General features: G+C 46.1%; 1 protein-coding gene across 16 annotated transcripts in view; it reads right to left on the reverse strand.

Annotated features, from left to right (window-relative positions):
• REEP1 (receptor accessory protein 1) overlaps positions 1–21,173 on the reverse strand; it is a 117,412-nt gene that overhangs the window by 61,865 nt on the left and 34,374 nt on the right. For 4 of the 16 annotated variants that reach the window (XR_006280607.1, XR_006280608.1, XM_043512701.1 and 1 more), the window contains exons 2-7: positions 17,683–17,755; positions 10,664–10,943; positions 10,485–10,564; positions 8,044–8,164; positions 7,678–7,851; positions 5,715–5,828 (exon numbers count right to left, since the gene is read on the reverse strand). Coding sequence is in view for 12 of the 16 variants with exons in the window: in XM_043512701.1 (XP_043368636.1) it covers positions 5,715–5,828; positions 7,678–7,851; positions 8,044–8,164; positions 10,485–10,564; positions 10,664–10,825 (651 nt within the window). In the remaining 4 variants the exon portion in view is untranslated. Of the gene's footprint in view, positions 1–5,714; positions 5,829–7,677; positions 7,852–8,043; positions 8,165–10,484; positions 10,565–10,653; positions 10,944–17,682; positions 17,756–21,173 lie in introns of those variants that run through there. The other 12 variants (XR_006280609.1, XM_038400154.2, XM_043512706.1 and 9 more) reach the window with 7 other exon arrangements.

Raw genomic sequence — 21,173 nt, forward strand, 5'->3', positions numbered from 1 at the left:
ATTGCTGGGTGGGTTACGGGAACCATTGTTGTGGCCCCTGTCACCTACTACAGGACAGGTCCAACAAAGAAAATAACAGAACGCCACTAGCCATCACCTTCAGCCCCCAACTAAAACCTCTCCAACGCATCATCAAGGATCTACAACCTATCCTGAAGGACGACCCATCACTCTCACAGATTTTGGGAGACAGGCCAGTCCTTGCTTACAGACAGCCCCCCAATCTGAAGCAAATACTCACCAGCAACCACACACCACACAACAGAACCACTAACCCAGGAACCTATCCTTGCAACAAAGCCCGTTGCCAACTCTGTCCACATATCTATTCAGGGGATACCATCATAGGGCCTAATAACATCAGCCACACTATCAGAGGCTCGTTCACCTGCGCATCTACCAATGTGATATATGCCATCATGTGCCAGCAATGCCCCTCTGCCATGTACATTGGCCAAACTGGACAGTCTCTACGTAAAAGAATGAATGGACACAAATCAGACGTCAAGAATTATAACATTCAAAAACCAGTTGGAGAACACTTCAATCTCTCTGGTCACTCGATTACAAACCTAAGAGTGGCTATCCTTCAACAAAAAAGCTTCAAAAACAGACTCCAACGAGAGACTGCCGAATTGGAATTAATTTGCAAACTGGATACAATTAACTTAGGCTTGAATAGAGACTGGGAATGGATGAGTCATTACACAAAGTAAAACTATTTCCCCATGTTTCAGAGTAGCAGCCGTGTTAGTCTGTATTCGCAAAAAGAAAAGGAGTACTTGTGGCACCTTAGAGACTAACAAATTTATTAGAGCATAAGCTTTCGTGAGCTACAGCTCACTTCATCGGATGCGTTTGGTGGAAAAAACAGAGGAGAGATTTATATACACATACAGAGAACATGAAACAATGGGTTTATCATACACACTGTAAGGAGAGTGATCACTTAAGATAAGCCATCACCAGCAGCAGGGGGGGGAAAGGAGGAAAACCTTTCATGGTGACAAGCAAGGTAGGCTAATTTCCCCATGTTATTTCTCCCCCCCACCCCACCCCCGACTTTTCCTCTGATATTCTTGTTAACTGCTGGAATTAGCCTAGCTTGCTTGTCACCATGAAAGGTTTTCCTCCTTCCCCCCTCCCCCCCCCCCCCGCTGCTGGTGATGGTTTATCTTAAGTGATCACTCTCCTTACAGTGTGTATGATAAACCCATTGTTTCATGTTCTCTGTGTGTGTATATAAATCTCTCCTCTGTTTTTTCCACCAAAATGCATCCGATGAAGTGAGCTGTAGCTCACGAAAGCTTATGCTCTAATAAATTTGTTAGTCTCTAAGGTGCCACAAGTACTGCTTTTCAATTTGAAGGAGAGCTCTCTGCAGCTCTCCACTGGCAAGTTGTGCCAAGGCAGCATTCTCCTATGTGGGATCTAGAAACCTGCTGGTAACCTGAGAGAGGGGGACGGAGTTTGCCCAGAGAGGAAGAACTGGCCCAAACAGACATGCTAGAGCAAGGATCTTTTCTGAGGGCCTGATCCAAAGCCCAGTGGAGTCAATGGGAGTCATTCCACTGACACCAGTGGGCTTTGGATCAGGCCCTAAAGGCTTTTGAGATCCAGGATGATGTGTGTGTGCTGCAATTCTAACTCCTTAATTTGTGTGACTGGCACTTCTAGCAGACAGCCAGAATTACCACCACCTCTGGCAGTGTTTCAGGTCATATTTTCACACGCATGACAGACTCTCGGACAATCTCTCAGACCTATTAGCCCCAAACAGGCTTTTCATCACTGCCAGTCATGCATGCCTTCTCTCTCCATCTCATTTTTTTCCCATCCAAAATACTGTGGTTGTTGCAAGGAGGTTTCAGCTTTTCATTCCCCATTCGCTATCATCATCGTCGTCAATATAGCAGTAGACCTAAAAACCCTATTGTGCCAGGTGCCATGCAAACATTTGGAAGGTAGTCCCAGCCTGGAAGAGCTTACAATCTAAAAGGCAAAACCAGAAGAAGGACCAGGAAAGAGAGACAACATATGAGCAAGTGTCTGAGTTGGTGACTGGCATACGTCTTGTTAGCTGGCCGGAGCCCCGTGCCCCTCGGAGGGCAATGGACTGAACTAATGGAAGTTAAGGGGGCTGCACGTCAGGATTTACCTCGTTACTGGATCCTACCACTTAGTTCTTACTCTTGTGAAGTCACCGTGTGCTGAGGGAAGGACTGTGGTGTAACACGAGGGGGATGCAAGGTGGTGGGACAGGGACTCTGTGCTGAGTACCCAGCACCAGATGTCTGATTTTGTCTACACTCAGAGATCCTCAGAAATGTACCACTCATCTTGAGAAAGAGAACGAGAGAGAGAGAGCACATGCAAACGAGGGGAGATTGGCACAAGGGCTTGGGGTTCCGAGAGCCCCTCAGCTGTCTAATAATGACCTGTATTTTTGCCTGGCACCACAATTTTTTTTTTTTAAATTGTGTCCAGCTAATCAAACATTTATCAGTCAGGCCAGTGGAGAATCTGACTGAGCTAAGGAGGAGGTACGTATATTCTAGCCCGTGCTTGTAGCATCTTGGTCTGTGAGGGACACGGTTAGTCCACCAGAGAGAAGGAAAAGAAGGGGACATGTCTCAAAGTTCAAGAGTACTTAGATCTGGGTCCATTTCTCACTTTAACTGGGCCTGCACCCAATAAACTTAGGGCTAGAGCCTCATACCTAGGTTAACAGATGCTACGCTGATTTATACCAGCTGAGGAGGGGCCCCAGATATCTTAGCATCTACTTCTGTCCTAAAAAGAAAAGGAGTACTTGTGGCACCTTAGAGACTAACAAATTTATTTGAGCATAAGCTTTTGTGAGCTACAGCTCACTTGAATGCATAGGATGAAGTGAGCTGTAGGTCCCGAAAGCTTATGCTCAAATAAATTTGTTAGTCTCTAAGGTGCCACAAGTACTCCTTTTCTTTTTGCGAATACAGACTAACACGGCTGCTACTCTGAAACCTGTCCTTATTTCTGTCCTGTTATTCCAGCTGAAGTAGGATATAGGATGGACTTTTCCTTTCTCTACTTTGTAAGGCCACATTTTCCACAGGGGCTAGGCCTTTCTGAAAGCCAGGGCACTTATTTTGGTGCTGAAATATGGATTTGGGGGCCTAACTTCAGCTTTGGGCTTCAACTGGAGCAGTTTAACATGTGTTAAACGCAAACTGCCTTGTCTCCACATACATATTAGCTATCACCTTCCAAAGGCTAGGGGAGACAAGCCAGTGTGAGTCCTGGAGCCGATGACTGAAATAGGGGGTAGGGCACTTTCTAAACTTGGGTGCGAGGGTGCAGAGAAACATTTCCCCTTAATGACTGTATTTTGGTTTTATTCACTGTCTGTCACCCTGATGTGCTCTCTAGATCATAATTAAGTCATTAAAACTCAGCACCTAGGAATGCAGAGAAGTATTATACCTACTTTTCAGGTGAATCAATTGAGGCACAGAGAGGTGAGTGGCTTGTCAAAGGCCAAACACTGAACTGACAGCAGAACCCAGGAATCCCAACTCCATCCCCTAATCTAACCATTAGATTAAACTCCCTTCCAGAGTCAGGAATAGAACAGAGTGATTGTTTTGTTACAAATGCCTCAAATCGATCCAATACTAATCCTCTGAGCTAGCCATTAAACCACTCTCCCACCTCTGAAAACAAGCAGCGAGGTAAAACTTCTTACCTGTTATGGGTACTAGCCTAATTTAAAGTGTTGTTCCTAGGAGTAGGCCTTCCAAGATGTCGTAGACAGGGAAGATGGTTCAGTGGTTAGGGCCCAAGCCTGAAACTTGGGTTCAAGTCCATGCTCTACCATCAACTTCTTCTGTGACCCTGAGCAACTCATTTAGCCTCTCTGTGCCTCCATTTCCCCATCTGAAATGGAGTCAGTAGCACTTCCCTACCTCACAGATGTGTTGTGCGGATTGAAGATTGTGAGGTGCTCAGATACTGCAGGGACAGGGGCAGGATAAGAACCAAAGGTAAGGTGTGACAATGGTAAAGAATCACAGAAAGAGATACTTTCTTCTAACACTGAACAAGGTTCTCCATTAGATCATCCCTAGAACTACTCTGTCCCCCTCTTTCACTGCAGACCTTCTTCTTTACGGCCGTCCCCAGCTTCCCTTCCACCTGGCCTCCTGCTACCTCTGGAGCTTTGTACAAATCCTCGCAAGGTGGAAAACAAGCATTTAGAGAGACAGATTCTTTTTCAAGAGAAATCCCTGAGGAGGAGAAAGGAGGCAAGTAGGACAGTGACACTCATTGACCCTCGAGAAAGGGCCCAAGACTCAATTATTCTGTTCCTGTGCTCAGGGCAGGGAGGGAGAGGTGGGGCCCAAAGGCTTTAGGCCATCTGCTGGGGTTGGACAGGGCCCTGCCAAGCCCCAAGGGTAAATCAGAGCAGCCTCAGGGCAGCTCTAACTTGTACTCTGCTTCCCACATGCTCCTGCAGGCCCTGGAAAGCGGAGACAGACGTAGTGCAATGCACCAGGGACATCAGTGCATCTACACCACGTGCTGGGAGCAAAGGCTGTACAGAGACAGTGATACTCTCAGTGGACTGCTGCTGCCCATTTTAAGGCCCTTTTATGCTGCTAGAGTGGCATAAAAGCCCTTGGTGCAGCCAAGGTGTCAGCCAAATGTCTCACTGTTGTGTGGAGGTGTTGTAGGAACATTCATACATTCAGAATCACATCAGCTCAACATCTAGAAACAGACGACTGTGAGCAGGGAACAAAATAAGCATTCTTGGCTTTTGCACATTTAAAACAGATCTCAATATTGCTGTAGCACCAGGCATGGGTGTAACAGTACAGATGCAATACAGAACAATGTGGGTGTCTGCTTTGCATATCTAGAGCACTTTCCATCTAAGGATCAGATAAGACCATTTCTCCATCACGTCCAGCATCCTGTCTCCAAAAGTAACCAATATCTGCTGCTTCAAAGGAATGTAATCTCTCCTTCACTCAACATAATAATGAACCTAGTCAATCATATGATGCTGTACAAGGTATGAAAGAAGAGATCCTTCCTGACCCCAGCAGGTGGTCATTTAATGTTCAGAAGCCTCAGATTTCATTGGTCTGATATTAGCATCCAAATTAGAGGTGAGAATGTTATCCACCCTTTTTAACAATCCAATGAAACAACAGGCCTGGTGTGGGGGCTCTCTCCTCAGTCCTACTCTGTGCTTTCTCCTGTGAAAGGGGGCAGGAAATAACTGGACAGCTGAGCTTAATTTTTCCTCAAAGGAGCCATTAAGCAATTTCCCAGCATGGTGTAGTAACTGTTCCCGGGTATGATTAATCAGTATCGCTAATGGAAATCTAATTGTGCATCGTCATAAGGCTAGAGTGTGCTGCTTCGCGTCCTGCTCAGCAGAAGCCCTCACACAGACCTGAAGGCAAAGCTTGGCCCCATGCGTTTACCCCCTTCATTCACTCCCACAGCATCATGGTCTTGCATAATGTGTTCATCCCAAGACGCACCCTTGAGGCTGATGAACAGGATGCTGGGAGGCAGGATCGTAACAACTGAAAGAATTCTGGACTCCCCCCCATGCCTTCCTCCTCTCCGCCCCACTGTGTTGTTACCGTAGACGATGGACCCAGACCCGATTGAGAGGCTAACGGCACTGCCGTGACCTGCACTCTCCTGGCTGTTACCTTGGAAGCCGCCATCACGGCTGCTGTTGCTGCGACGTTCAGTCCCCGTTTCCCAAAGTGCACCAGGGCATCGTAGCTCCGATCCTTCGCTTGGACGAGGCAGTCATCAATTTCCTGTCGTGCAAGACAAAAAAAAAAAAAAAAAAAGCACGGGAGGGAAGAGTTCAGTCCTCCTGCCATCTCTCTCAAGGGTCAGGCCATCATTCATGGAGGAGGGCATCTCCCTCCCTCCTTCCCAGCAGCTGAAGAGATATTTACAGCCAGTACTTGAAAAGGAAAAGAGGACGGCAGGAGAGCAGTAGCTTCCACTGAAAACTCTGGGAGTTGCTTTTATTCTGTGAGTGGAGAATTGGGCCTACAAGGCTGAGTGGTATGACAGGCTCGGGCCAGATGGCTACAGGAAAGTGATTTTTTTTTTCTTAAAACAAAAAATCCAGGAGGTGAGCGGGCTTCTGCCCGCCCACTACTAAAGGAGAGTGATAGAAGGCAGATATATTAGCCCCAGGTTAAGCAGGTCCCTTTTTCCTAGGTAAGGTAACAGGGGCAGTTCCAGAACAATCAGGAACTTGCTGGAACCAATTAAGGCAGACAGGCTAATTAGGACACCTGGAGCCAATTAAGAAGTTGCTAGAATCAATTAAGACAGGCTAATCAGGGCACCTGGTTTAAAAAGGAGTTCACTTCAGTCAGTGAGGGGCACGCAAAAAGCTGAGAGGGAGAGGGTGTGCTGCTGGAGGACTGAGGAGTACAAATGCTATCTGGCATCAGGAGGAAGATCCTGTGGCGAGGATACAGAAGGTGTTGGGAGGAGACCATGGGGAAGTAGCCCAGCAAGTTGTAGCTGTCACACAGGTGTTACACGAAACACTGTGGACAGCTGTGATCCACAGGGCCCTGGGCTGGAACCAGGAATAGAGGGCAGGCCAGGGTTCCTCCCATCCCCCCAACTCCCTAATGGATACAGAAGGAGTTGACCTGGACTGTGGGTCTCACCAGAGGGGAAGGTCCCTGGCCTGTCCCCTGACCCTCTAGGTGAACCAGCGGAGACTGTGGGAATTGTTCTCCTTCCTTTTCCCCATGCTGGCCAGGGATGAGGTTAGCTGAGTGAACGGCAGGTTTGAGCCACTAGCAAAAGTGGCCAAACTGAGAGCAGCCGTGAATCTCTGAGGCGAGCAAATCCGCCAATAAGCGCAGGACCCACCAAGGCAGAGGAGGAATTTTATCACAGTGCTTGAAAACTGTTATGTCCCCTCTCAGTCTTATCTCTTCCAGACTAAACAAACCCAGTTTTTTCAATCTTCCCTCATAAGTCATGTTTTCTAGACCTTTAATCATTTTTGTTGCTCTTCTCTGGACTTTCTCCAATTTGTCCACATCTTTCTTGAAATGTGGGGCCCAGAACTGGACACAATACTCCAGTTGAGGCCTAATCAGCGTGGAGCAGAGCGGAAGAATTACTTCATGTGTCTTGCTTACAACACTCCTGCTAATACACCCCAGAATGATCGCTTTTTTTTTTTTTTTTTTTTTTTTTTTTTTGCAAAAGTGTTACACTGTTGACTCATATTTAGCTTGTGGCCTACTTGTGGTCCAGATCCTTTTCTGCAGTTTTCCTGTGTATCTACTTTAGTGTAGATGTGTAATGTAGAGTTAGTTTATGTCGACCTATCTCTGTAGTGTAGATCAGGCCTGAATTAGAGATTGAATTTATGGTTTATTACAACTATCTGTAACCCACTAATCCCCTCTTTTTGACCTATGACTGCAGAGGTGTTAACGGACCACTCTACCTTGAAAGGTCCCTTAGAATATGTGCTACCTACTTACGCTAACCAATCTGTTCCACCTTCCATTTAGCTGTGATGCTCAAAGTTCCTTTCCTAGACCTGAAGAAGAGCTCTGTGTGGCTCAAAAATTTGTCACCCACAGAAGTTGGTCCAATAAACGATATTACCTCACCCACCTTGTCACCCCAGCTACATTCAGTTAGCATTTCCAACACTATGAAGTTTGTCATGAAAGGAAGGACTATTTTCAGGGTGGTATTTTCAGGGAAAACAAAATACATGTATCCCACCCTCTTAGGTTCTCTGATGCCCAGTTGAAGTGAAGTTATTCTGAATGAGCTCAGCAGCTGCTGATACCAAAAAAAAAAAAAAAAAAAAAAAAAAAACCAAAGAGAAGATCAAAGAACAAAAATATATAAAAGAAAAAGCAGTGACTCATCTTCTTGAGATGAAAGCCGTTGATACAACTGACATACGGTAAACACACTAATTCCACCGCTGTGAGCCATCCACTCAGTTAGGGCATGAACACCTGTAATTACCTTTTCTTTTGAAGACAGTGTTGGGTGTACAAATTTTCTATACAGGAGGCTGGAGCCTTTTGTGTATGGAGACAGCAACCAAGCTACAAAAGCTATTTTCAGTTCATAATAGAATGGAAACCTATTGGAAAACAAAGATGATATAGATAGATAGATTCATGTTAACTGCTTCTCTGATGATAATAGAAACCCAAGGCAGTTAGCAATTGGCAGATTCATAGCCTAGGCTGGTTTCTGTCTACCTGAGTGTCCTAAGGATCTACCACCCTCTTTCCACATTCACTCACATCCAAACTCTGGCTGAGCGCTATGCAAAGTTTTCTGGCAGCCAGGTAGCAGCAACGTTATTTAATAGGGACCCTTTGAACCAATTAAGTGACAAGGGGTGCTGTATGCACAAAGGGGCCATGGAGGCTTTCTTTGCACTGTTCCCAGCCCTTACAGGCCTGGGATGCAGAGAGAATACTACCTATCACACCCACCAGCAGCCTGCAAACCAGCCTCTGGATTTATTTATACACCTTTTGTCTCTCTGCCTTTCTGCAGTTAGATGGCACTTATCACGGAATCGAACCATCATTCCTTTCACATTATGCAGGCGCTGTCTCATTATCTGTGCTTGTATAGTGTGCAGCATAATGGGGCCCAATCTTCCCTGGGGATTTCTGGCACTATTGTAATATACACAGAACAACAATTACTAATAATAAGAGACATTCCCGTTATAACTGCATGTCCTTCCCTTTTGTTTTGCTAGCAGCAACGTGACTTAACACAGAGAATTTTAAAAATCTAACCCGTCCTCCACGTTTTCTACAGATAGTTTACGTGTCTCATTTCCCTCAGTTAAGAGAATGTCTACACTGCAATCATGGGATACCCAAGCTAGCTTTAGGAGCGAGGTCACAGCAGCACAGTTTGTACAAGCCCGCTCAGAACCACACACAATGACTTGTGTGGCTAACCTGTGCCTTAGCCTGCGTGCTGCGTCTTCATCTCTGGAACCCAAGCTAGCTACATGACAGCTAGCTCAGGCCCATATATGAGCTGCAGTCACACCCCCTGGATCAGGCCCAAATGAGTTAAGGACATACTGAAGTACCAACACAATGCCTCCTTTTGGGCCGGATTCTGTGTGGTGGTGAGCTCCCTGAAACTCCCATTGAAAAGAGTGCTCCCTGCAGGTGATCAGCACCTTGTAGGTCTGGGCCCTTGGTGAGGTACATGCATAAGGATTAAGAACTTGATGCAAAGCCCATTCACTTCTCCGGTTTCCATTAGCTTCAATGGGCTTTGGATCAGGCTGTATAAGAGTGGTCAAAATGTGCCTGAAGTTAGGTACCTATCTAAGTGGCCTAGTCCAAAGCTCACAGGAGTTTTCCCCCTCACTTCAGTGCAAGTGGCCTGATTTGCAGAGGTGCTGAGCACCCAAAGCCTCTATTGACCTTAACACCCCACTTTAACCATGGTCTGTGTTCCTCCCCTCCTAACCCCCACATGAGAACAGACTGGGAGGAAGCTGCAGGGTGCACAGGCTCGACCCCTTTGCAAACAAAGAATGTCATTTTCCTTTGTGCTCCTATACACCCAAGTATCTATCTCAAAGGAAAAGGACAGAGCAGGAACAAGTAATATCCCCTGCTGTTGAAACCCACTGCTGAGTGTGTGTTACAGGCCCCTCTATGCCCAACCTGAATATCAATCTGCTACAGCCCTAGTTAGAAAACCCTGGATCTCTAGCTCAAGCTTTAGTAGCTCATGCTTTTAGCTCTGGAGGTTCCCGGTTCAATTCCCAGTGTATTGGCCAAGATGGCAGCTCTCTCAATTGGGACTGCAATAGACTCCTAACCACTGTGGAGCAGGCACAGAGAGGAACATGTAACACACTGGCTTACCCTAGGGATTAGAAAGTTTTAGAAGGGAAAAAGTTAAAGTGGTTTGTCTTATTCCTGTTTGTATCTTCCTCCTCCTTCTTCCTCCCTCTATCTCTTCCTTCCCCCTATTCCTTTCTCTCCTCTCTTTCCCTTTTCCCCTCACTCATGTTCACCTGTCCTCTCTCAAATACACATTCCACTCTTTCCATGTGCCTGTCTCCATCCCAACACCTGCACCAGTGCCCACAGCAGAAGAGGGCTGCTGGCTCAGCCATCCTCTGTTGACTGTGACAGACCTTCGTCAAACTCTTCCCAGTTCCAACTGTTTTCTCACAGGCACCCGAGCAGTTCCCCTGATGTTAGTATTTCCCAACCCCTAAATCTGGCAGCGCTAAGAGAGGAAGTGCTGGTCTTCCAAGCAAAACATGCCATGCACCTGACATTTAACCCCTTGCACAGGAAATGACACAGTCTTACAATCCTCTCTCTGGAGCTGTGTTCCCTTATAAACCCTTCTATTTTCTTCCCCATCTCATTACCAATGCCCCACCTCGGTCTGACGCTCACCAGCAAAGAAAGAGATCTGTGAAAGTCTCGGCTGTCGTGAAGAGTGCAAATATGATCCAGTACATCATCCATTTGACCTGTGAAGAGAAATCAGATATTTTATAACCGTGTTGTTCTAGGAAGGCACAAATGTACAGTGATGGTATTTTACTCTTCTAGGGGAGAGCATCTTTCAGCTGAGGATCCCAAAGCTCAGCCCATCCACAGCTGCCTGGTGATACGCTTATTGACAAGAATGCCTCAGAACCCTGTTGTGCAGGCACGGAGAACTGAAGGGCTTTGCCAGGTGTCACCCAGCAAGTTGTCACATAGGCGTAGTCCACAACACAAATCAGAGTCATGCACAAACCCACATGAAGAAGGAATTTGTCCTTTATGCTCAATCCGACCAAAAGACAAAGTAGTCAGACTCGCTGCTCATATTCCACAAGGAGTTTCTGCTGTAGAATTTCTGTCTGACTGAGATAGTGATTTAGACAGTTTGATAACACTAGAACATACAGATGACACCATATAACTTCCCTCTTCATCTGCAAATGCAAGTGCAACCCTGCTATCACGTTACCTGGTGCGGTAATCCCATCAGGTAATGGCCTATAATCAGGGTTAGGTTAGGTCAATACATGGATGGGAGATCGCCAAGTGACCTCTAAGTACTGCAGGAAGGAAAAGGTGCTTATGAATCAGTAGCTAGCACTCTTCCCTCTGAGTAAGTCCCAGCACACCCAAATTTGCTGACAGAAGGAGCTGTGCTATTGGAGGTGTCTTCTCTCAAATGACCTATGTAACCCTACACCCCCTCAGTGTGGTGCTCTGTACCCCTATAGTGGACGGGGCCACAGAAAGAGGTTGGTGAGTCTGCTGCAGCCAAGGCTAACAGAGGTGGGTCTTTTAGCTTAGGCAATAGAGGCTTTTAGCTCCAGAGGTCAAGGCTGTAGCAGGCTCATCAACCTCTATATATGGACCAGCCATGACAAGAGGGGGACAGAGTGCCATACTGACTGGGTGGGAGTTACACGTAGCCGAGGTCCTAACCATCTGTGGTCATTAGAGATCCCATGGTACTTGACATAAGAGTAGGGATGTCTTTGCAGTAAGACAAAATATACTTACCTTATCTCAATAGCCTGTGACAGGGTTAAAAAAAAGCCAGGAAAGTGTTAAAGGTTACCTCTCTGTTCCATGACCCTGCAAGGATTTAAGGGAAGGGCACTTCTTCTTTCTGCTGGCTGAGAGAGGCAAGGGCCTCAGCCTTGTTGGTCAGGGAATTGCTTTGCTTTGAGTTATTCATGCATTTTGGGTGTTTGAACGGAAAATTGCATCTTGAAGCAGGGGCCTGAAATGGATTCAGGGGTAACACTAATTTTTTCCTGGGCTGACAAGCCTACCAGCTAACATGCCGCCAGCAGCACAGATGGACACAATATTCTTAATTTCCCATCTTAAACCATACTGTAGTGCCGTTGCCTTACACCCCAGAAGCAGCTGCATTTCAGTGGTGGTCAGGAAACGCGTTCTCCACCCCCAGTGATGAGTTTGATAAAGATGAATTTTTTAAAAAAGTTTTCATTGAAAAACTGCAAGTCTGAAAACTTCTTGGTTATTTATTTGTTTAGTTTGTTTTGTTTTTTTGGCAACCAAAAAATCAAAATGTTTTGACCAGTGGGGCAAACATTCTTTGTTTCACTGAAAATTTTTGCCTGATTGGCTGAAATTTTTCAGTTGACAAAAACAAATCAAATGTTCTTCCAATAACACGTCGTTGAATTGTGACATTTCCCATGGATATTTCCATTTTGCTAAAAAATCCATTTTTTGTTGAAAAATATATTGTGGAACAAAATTTTTTGACCAACTCCCCTCAGTATGTCTCAGCAACCTCACAGGGGTGTTAGTAAGTTTAAGTAAACAATATCAGTGAAGTACTTTAATAGTCAGAGGTCTTGACTACACTAAAAAGGTGTACTATTGTAACTCAACCAGAATAATTAAGCAGTGCCACTCCTGGCAGGCCTTGTCCACACTTGGTTTGCTAGTATAGGTATGTCAGGAGGGCTACATTGGCTAACCCCAGCCAATACCCTAGTGGAAATGTAGATTATGCTACCAATAATTTTTTTGCCAATATAGTTTACACCAGTTGCCCAAACAGAATAAGCTATACTGGCAAAAGTTCCTTTTTGTCCATGTAACAGCATCTATACTAGGACTTTTGCTGGCACAGCTATATCAGTTTGGGAAGTGGGGTGGCGATTTCCTCACACTCCTAAGTAACATAGCAATGCTGGCAAAACTTTTAAGTATAGATCAAGTCCAAGTGTGGATAAAGTATATCAGAGTAAAGGTGCTTTATACTGGTATAACTATTCCCACATGGGAAAGGGAATAAGCTATACTGGTATACAGTACCTTTACTGATATAACTGCATCCATCCAAGGTAGGGTTGCCAACTTTCTAATTGCAGAAAACCGAACATTCTTGCCCCACCTCCTATCCGCCCCTGCCCCGAGGCCCCACCCTTGCCCTGCCTCTTCTCTGAGGCCCGCCCCCCGCTCACTCCACCCCCTCTCCCTCCATCGCTTACTCTCCCCCACCCTCACTCATTTTCACCAGGCTCAGGCAGGGAGTTGGGATGTGGGAGGGGGTGAGGGCTCCAGCGGGGGGTGCGGGATCTGGGGTGCGGCTGGGGATGAGGGGTTTGGGGTGCAGGAGGGGGCTCCAGGTTGGGGCTGAGGGGTTCAGAGTGTGAGAGAGGGCTCTGGGCAGGGGCAGAGGTGTGGAAGGGGATGCGGGATCCGGGAGAGAGGAGGTTCCAAGCTGGGGCAGAGGGTTGGCGCACGGGAGGAAGCTCGGTGTGTGGGCTCTGGACAGCGCTGACCTTGGGTGACTCCCAGGAAGCGGCAACATGGCCCTCTTGCTCCTAGGCAGAGGAGCAGCCCCCTGCAAGTGCCGCTATCGCAGCTCCCATTGGTCACTGTTCCCCTGAGGGACATGCCGTCCACTTCCCGAGATCTATGCAGAGCTGGGCAGGGAGTCTACCTTAGCCCCACTGTGTTGCCAACCGGACTTTTAATGGCCTGGTCAGCAGTGCTGACCGGAGCTAGTGTTGACAGAAGCTAATGCCAGGGTCCCTTTTTGACCAGGTGAACCGGTTGAAAACTGGACACCTGGCAACCCTAACCCAAGGGCTTGTATTGGTATAACTATATTGGTTAAAGAAAAAGCACACCCCTAACTGACATAGTTATAACAAAACAACTTCCAAGCGCAGACCAGGCCTTTAGATCAAATGTGTTCTCGAAATGGAGACTATCATTGCTAGCCACTGCTAGGTGATGTTATTTGAACTGCTAGCACATCAAAGGGGATTTATATAGCTGGAGTGGTGCAGCAGAGTCAGCTCTGCAAGTACCTGCAGGTCAGGCAGCCCTCATCTGGTTTACTTACAATGCTCACAATAAGTTAATGCTTTCGGATATAAAGAACTAATCTCACCAAGGGAAACGCTGGACTGGAAGAATCTCAAGAGCCTCTCAAAGTCACAGCTTGACAATGTACTAAGGACACGTTAAGATAATCGTCAAAGCTGTCACCAAGACATGGAAATGGCCTTATCATCATTGAGATGCTCAGATATTTGAAGAGTAAATACCTGAAGGCTCTGCAGTGTTCAGTACACTTTAGATAGAAAACAAGATTGTGACAGACAGTACAGCCCCTTTGGGACACAGAAGGGGCCCTTGTGGGTCATGCTTCTCCCACATCCCACTTCCCCTAACAAAAGTTGGCATTGTCTGCCTGAACCATGGGACACTAGGACCCAGAGGCGTTCTCCTAGGAAAAAGGCAGGACAGCTCCACCATAAGTATATAAAGAGGCCATCCCACTATGGAGGCTGGCTGCTGCTTTGGAGAGAAAGGGTCTCTGCTTCCTGAAAGATATTCACAATCATATGTACTTTTGGTTTGCTAATTCCATTGCAAACCCTGTTTTGAGAGAGCAGCCAAAGGGCCAATGGGCTTCTGAAGAGGCTTTACTTTGTTCTGCTCTCCTACAATAAATAAGCAAAGCAAAACTATATCTCAGGTATGGGCATCAAGCACCTTTTGAGATCAGCCATACAAGTACAATGATGCCACCACATGGAGGCATAAGCAATTTGTCAAAGGTCACGAGCAGAGCTAGGAACAGAATCCAGCTCTCCTAACTTTCAGTCTAGGGCCCTATCCACCAGCCTACACATCATAGAATCATAGAATCATAGAATATCAGGGTTGGAAGGGACCCCAGAAGGTCATCTAGTCCAACCCCCTGCTCAAAGCAGGACCAAGTCCCAGTTAAATCATCCCAGCCAGGGCTTTGTCAAGCCTGACCTTAAAAACCTCTAAGGAAGGAGATTCTACCACCTCCCTAGGTAACGCATTCCAGTGTTTCACCACCCTCTTAGTGAAAAGTTTTTCCTAATATCCAATCTAAACCTCCCCCATTGCAACTTGAGACCATTACTCCTCGTTCTGTCATCTGCTACCATTGAGAACAGTCTAGAGCCATCCTCTTTGAAACCCCCTTTCAGGTAGTTGAAAGCAGCTATCAAATCCCCCCTCATTCTTCTCTTCTGCAGACTAAACAATCCCAGCTCCCTCAGCCTCTCCTCATAAGTCATGTGCTCTAGACCCCTAATCATTTTCGTTGCCCTTTGTTGTACTCTTTCCAATTTATCCACATCCTTCCTGTAGTGTGGGGCCCAAAACTGGACACAGTACTCCAGATGAGGCCTCACCAGTGTCGAATAGAGGGGAACGATCACGTCCCTCGATCTGCTCGCTATGCCCCTACTTATACATCCCAAAATGCCATTGGCCTTCTTGGCAACAAGGGCACACTGCTGACTCATATCCAGCTTCTCGTCCACTGTCACCCCTAGGTCCTTTTCCGCAGAACTGCTGCCGAGCCATTCGGTCCCTAGTCTGTAGCGGTGCATTGGATTCTTCCATCCTAAGTGCAGGACCCTGCACTTATCCTTATTGAACCTCATTAGATTTCTTTTGGCCCAATCCTCCAATTTGTCTAGGTCCTTCTGTATCCTATCCCTCCCCTCCAGCGTATCTACCACTCCTCCCAGTTTAGTATCATCAGCAAATTTGCTGAGAGTGCAATCCACACCATCCTCCAGATCATTTATGAAGATATTGAACAAAACGGGCCCCAGGACCGACCCCTGGGGCACTCCACTTGACACCGGCTGCCAACTAGACATGGAGCCATTGATCACTACCCGTTGAGCCCGACAATCTAGCCAGCTTTCTACCCACCTTATAGTGCATTCATCCAGCCCATACTTCCTTAACTTGCTGACAAGAATGCTGTGGGAGACCGTGTCAAAAGCTTTGCTAAAGTCAAGAAACAATACATCCACTGCTTTCCCTTCATCCACAGAACCAGTAATCTCATCATAAAAGGCGATTAGATTAGTCAGGCATGACCTTCCCTTGGTGAATCCATGCTGACTGTTCCTGATCACTTTCCTCTCCTCTAAGTGCTTCAGGATTGATTCTTTGAGGACCTGCTCCATGATTTTTCCAGGGACTGAGGTGAGGCTGACTGGCCTGTAGTTCCCAGGATCCTCCTTCTTCCCTTTTTTAAAGATGGGCACTACATTAGCCTTTTTCCAGTCATCCGGGACTTCCCCCGTTCGCCACGAGTTTTCAAAGATAATGGCCAAGGGCTCTGCAATCACAGCCGCCAATTCCTTCAGCACTCTCGGATGCAATTCGTCCGGCCCCATGGACTTGTGCACGTCCAGCTTTTCTAAATAGTCCCTAACCACCTCTATCTCTACAGAGGGCTGGCCATCTCTTCCCCATTTTGTGTTGCCCAGCACAGCAGTCTGGGAGCTGACCTTGTTAGTGAAAACAGAGGCAAAAAAAGCATTGAGTACATTAGCTTTTTTCCACATCCTCTGTCACTAGCTTGCCTCCCTCATTCAGTAAGGGGCCCACACTTTCCTTGGCTTTCTTCTTGTTGCCAACATACCTGAAGAAACCCTTCTTGTTACTCTTGACATCTCTTGCTAGCTGCAGCTCCAGGTGCGATTTGGCCCTCCTGATATCTTTCCTACATGCCCGAGCAATATTTTTATACTCTTCCCTGGTCATATGTCCAACCTTCCACTTCTTGTAAGCTTCTTTTTTATGTTTAAGATCCGCTAGGATTTCACCATTAAGCCAAGCTGGTCGCCTGCCATATTTACTATTCTTTCGACTCATCGGGATGGTTTGTCCCTGTAACCTCAACAGGGATTCCTTGAAATACAGCCAGCTCTCCTGGACTCCCTTCCCTTTCATGTTAGTCCCCCAGGGGATCCTGGCCATCTGTTCCCTGAGGGAGTCAAAGTCTGCTTTCCTGAAGTCCAGGGTCCGTATCCTGCTGCTTACCTTTCTTCCCTGCGTCAGGATCCTGAACTCAACCAACTCATGGTCACTGCCTCCCAGATTCCCATCCACTTTTGCTTCCCCCACTAATTCTACCCGGTTTGTGAGCAGCAGGTCGAGAAAAGCGCTCCCCCTAGTTGGCTCCCCTAGCACTTGCACCAGGAAATTGTCCCCTACGCTTTCCAAAAACTTCCTGGATTGTCTATGCACCGCTGTATTGCTCTCCCAGCAGATATCAGGAAAATTAAAGTCACCCATGAGAATCAGGGCATGCGATCTAGTAGCTTCCGTGAGTTGCCGGAAGAAAGCCTCATCCACCTCATCCCCCTGGTCCGGTGGTCTATAGCAGACTCCCACCATGACATCACTCTTGTTGCACACACTTCTAAACTTAATCCAGAGACACTCAGGTTTTTCCACAGTTTCGTACCGGAGCTCTGAGCAGTCATACTGCTCCCTTACATACAGTGCTACTCCCCCACCTTTTCTGCCCTGCCTGTCCTTCCTGAACAGTTTATAACCATCCATGACTGTACTCCAGTCATGTGAGTTATCCCACCAAGTCTCTGTTATTCCAATCACATCATAATTCCTTGACATCACCAGGACCTCCAGTTCTCCCTGCTTGTTTCCAAGGCTTTGTGCATTTGTATATAAGACTTCCCCCAGCCCTGTTTACAGAATCACCTGGAATGCAGGTAGCAACTTTAAAATGTAATGATCAGAGACCATAAAACATAGCACAGGAGAAAAAAAAATTACTTACATATTCTTTAATATCCTTTGATTTTACAGCTTTGTAAGAATAATACGCAGGGTAAAGAGTGCCAAATATAATCCTGAAAGAAAAAAAGAAATGGAGAAGCTTGATTTCCTGTCACAGGGAAATATTTTTTCCTTCTGTTAACTGCATTTCTTGCCCCTGTAGAAAGTGTTAGTAGATTCTGATCTAGGGCTATGATACACCATGCACTGACTTCCTCTGTGGTTTACAGTATAGGACTGATCCTGCCTCATTGACCTAAGTGACAATTTTGCCATTGATTTACATGGAACAAGATTCGGGCCAAAATTGTTTCCCCTCTTTTGTGACTGTCCCTTTGAGGCTGCATTACATTTAATAGGCATCTCCCGATGAAAAGTACCAAAAAGAGTGACACATCAGCATGAAAACAAGGCAGAAAAACAAACCTCAAGGAAAAGGTAAATGTAATTTTAAAATAATCTACCATGAAACAGCAAAGAAGGTTTATTAGTTATTTTTAGAGATGGGACAAAATGGGAACCATTTATCTGAAATCCCCATCCCCCACCCCTACTCCCCAAAAAAACTTTAGAGGGGAAAGGGACAAAAATGGGATTCAGATTACACCTGGTTTTGGTTTGACAATATTAGGGCCCAATCCTGCACTCAGCTCAGGGAAGGAGAAATCCTGTATGGCCCTGTTGACTCCAACTCTAAAGCCCCTCAAGTTTTCTGTGTCTGAAAGAGACACTACCAGGTTCAAAGTCATAGAGCTGTAAAAACAAATCCTTAAGCTACTTATAGCACATTAGAGTTTAAAAAGTGAGGGAATGTTTAAAAATCTCCTTTCCTCTTCGCTATTTGTGCTGCTTATTCACTTTGATCATTTCTTTAAGTGTAGACCCTGAACATAGGCTAAGCATTTCCACTTTCTTCTAGACAGGTTTTAGTCAATTTCCCCTGTATTTGCAGGATACTGCAATGTTTGGATTGAAAATCGTAGCAGGGGAATGTTTACTGGTTTAAAAAAAAATGTTTCCACTGGACTTTTTCTTAATTTCATGTAAACATTTCCATTGTTATTAGGGTTTAATCAAAGTTCATTGTTTCAAAACCTAAACTTAGAGCCATATTAACCTGATATCATCCTTTCCATTTTGCCAGTTATGTTCCCCTGTCAAGGGACTCAATTACATTTATGTCCAATTCATGGATGAAATATTAAAAATTTACTCTCCTCCATGCAGCTCTCAATTGTCCCTCCCAAAGCTGTCCTCAGGAAAGCATTTGTAAAAGAACAGAATGAGACTGCACACTATCTCGATTTGCAAAGCACTGCACTAGCACAATTTGCTGGGTATTCATCATGCCTACTGTAGTGTAATTTAACAAAACCCAAAGCATGATGCAGACTTCAGAAAAGCAACCACGGAGTGAGGAGCTCAATGTTTTTCAGACGTTTTATGCTGGTTTCAGAAAGAGCTGCTGGAAACTGGGAGCACTGAAGCTATTTCGTTCACCAGAGATGTGCTGTATGCAGGGATTAGATAATATGCCCAGAGAGAAGATTCTGGGAAAACACATTCATTGTTCTCCCTTGAAATATCTTAAACAGCAGAGCTGTTTAAGGCAGTGGAGACACACAGACAATGGTCCTGGTCCTATTCTCATTGAAGCTAAACAGCAAACTTTCCACTGACATCAGTGGTAGTGGGATCTGGTCCAGTGAAGATAATGCTAAAAGAGGCAGAGTTTTTCTGCACAGCTCAGAAAAACAACCATGCACATGAATTATTTCCCCCACAACACACCCCTCATTTATAAAAGTTCCTCATTTCTGTCCCAATCCATTTCCCTCCCTCCCTAAACTGGTTGCTATCACACGCTCTTGTTTCCTGCAGAGATTCTAACATCTGATGATTTATATTTGCTTCCTCAGTTTATGTCAGTAACAGAAACTAACTTGGTCTTAGAGGCAAGCGAGTTTACAGAATCTCTGGAACACAGTTATATATGGCAAATACTTGGAAAGTTTCCTGTGGAGGAAGAAAAGGCCTTACTATTTTGTTTACCTAAAGTATACAGCATAATTAATAGGCTGATGTGCCTTCCCTGTGGGGGTTATGTAACAAACTTCAGATTTTCCTGACAGTACCAAGTGGGTTTGTATTATCCAGGCAGTTGTGGTTTAATAGACTGAGCCCTGGGATAGGAGACTTAGTCCTACTCCTGCTAACTTGCTCTGTGACCTGGAGCAACTCATTTAACCTCTCTGTGCCTCAGTCTCCCTCTCTATAAAATGGGTGGTGGGGCTCCAGCTTCAGTGCTGGATGGCAGGGCTCAGTGAGGGAGTGCTACTTCCATCCCCAGACTCACCGCAGCCTGTCTGGGTTGAGGGAGGGGGCGTGGAGCACAACAAAAAATTGCAGCATTGCTGCAGAAGAGAGATCTCCTCCTGCTGCTAGCACAAGGGGTTGCCTCACAACCACTGAAATCCATGAGCAGGCAGCAGCTAGGCAAGGAAACACACCACTGCTCTGCCCTGCAACGCTACATCAGCACTTCAGGGAGCAGGGCCAAATGGACGGTAGAAATCTGGGGAGGCACATGCCTCCCCGCACGCATCGCCTTTGGTTGGGGTTCCACAGACTTGTCTATTTAAGTTTATGGGCCCCTGGGTTTAAAAAAAAAAAAGGTTGAGAACCACTGCTCTAGCCCATCCAAAATGGAGTAACTAAAACACCTCTCGCCCATCTCTCAAATTGTGTCACTCACTCATCGGGTGACCAGATAGCAACTGTGAAAAAATGGGATGGGGGTGGGGGAGATAATAGGCGCCTATATAAGAAAGTCCCAAACAACGGGACTGTCCCTTTAAAAACGGGACATCTGGTCACCATACTCACCCATTCAAATCCCTCCACTGGCTCCCCTCTGGCCTGCCAAGTCAAGACTGAGAGTCTCATTGTTGCCTTCAAGTGTTTGAATACTGCTCCTGCCTACACCCCTATACTGGTGTCTTACACCATCCCATCTCTTCCCTAATGATGACAGTCTTGCAGTTTTCTTATCCCACTTTTTCTTTGTGCCTTCGTCCATGCTGCACCAGGCTCCCATGCTATCTTCATTCAAATTCTTCCCAAATATCCACTCTGTCCACAAAGCCCTCATCCCCTTTATGTATCACCATTCCAATTCTAAAAATAAAATAAAACTGCTCACCACCCCCCTGCAAAAAAAGCCCTCTGGTATCGCCTTCTTTTGAGTCCCCCAATGTGGCTTTTGTATGACCTTTTAGCCTTGGGGTGGAAAATGAACTGTCCAAAACACAAAGGCCTAAAAGTCTTGTACACTATCTTCACTGCCAAGCTAGAAATTGAATTGGGGAGCTCCAGAGACAGATGTATGAGTGGCTACAGCTTGAGGTATAGACAAGGGTCTCTACCTGGAGCTGTAAGAGACTCACAGCTTCACTGAATTGGGCCCAGAGTGGGGACTTGTGACACACTGAC

Source organism: Dermochelys coriacea, chromosome 4 (assembly GCF_009764565.3).
Source record: "Dermochelys coriacea isolate rDerCor1 chromosome 4, rDerCor1.pri.v4, whole genome shotgun sequence".
NCBI classification, from domain to species: Eukaryota; Metazoa; Chordata; order Testudines; family Dermochelyidae; genus Dermochelys; species Dermochelys coriacea.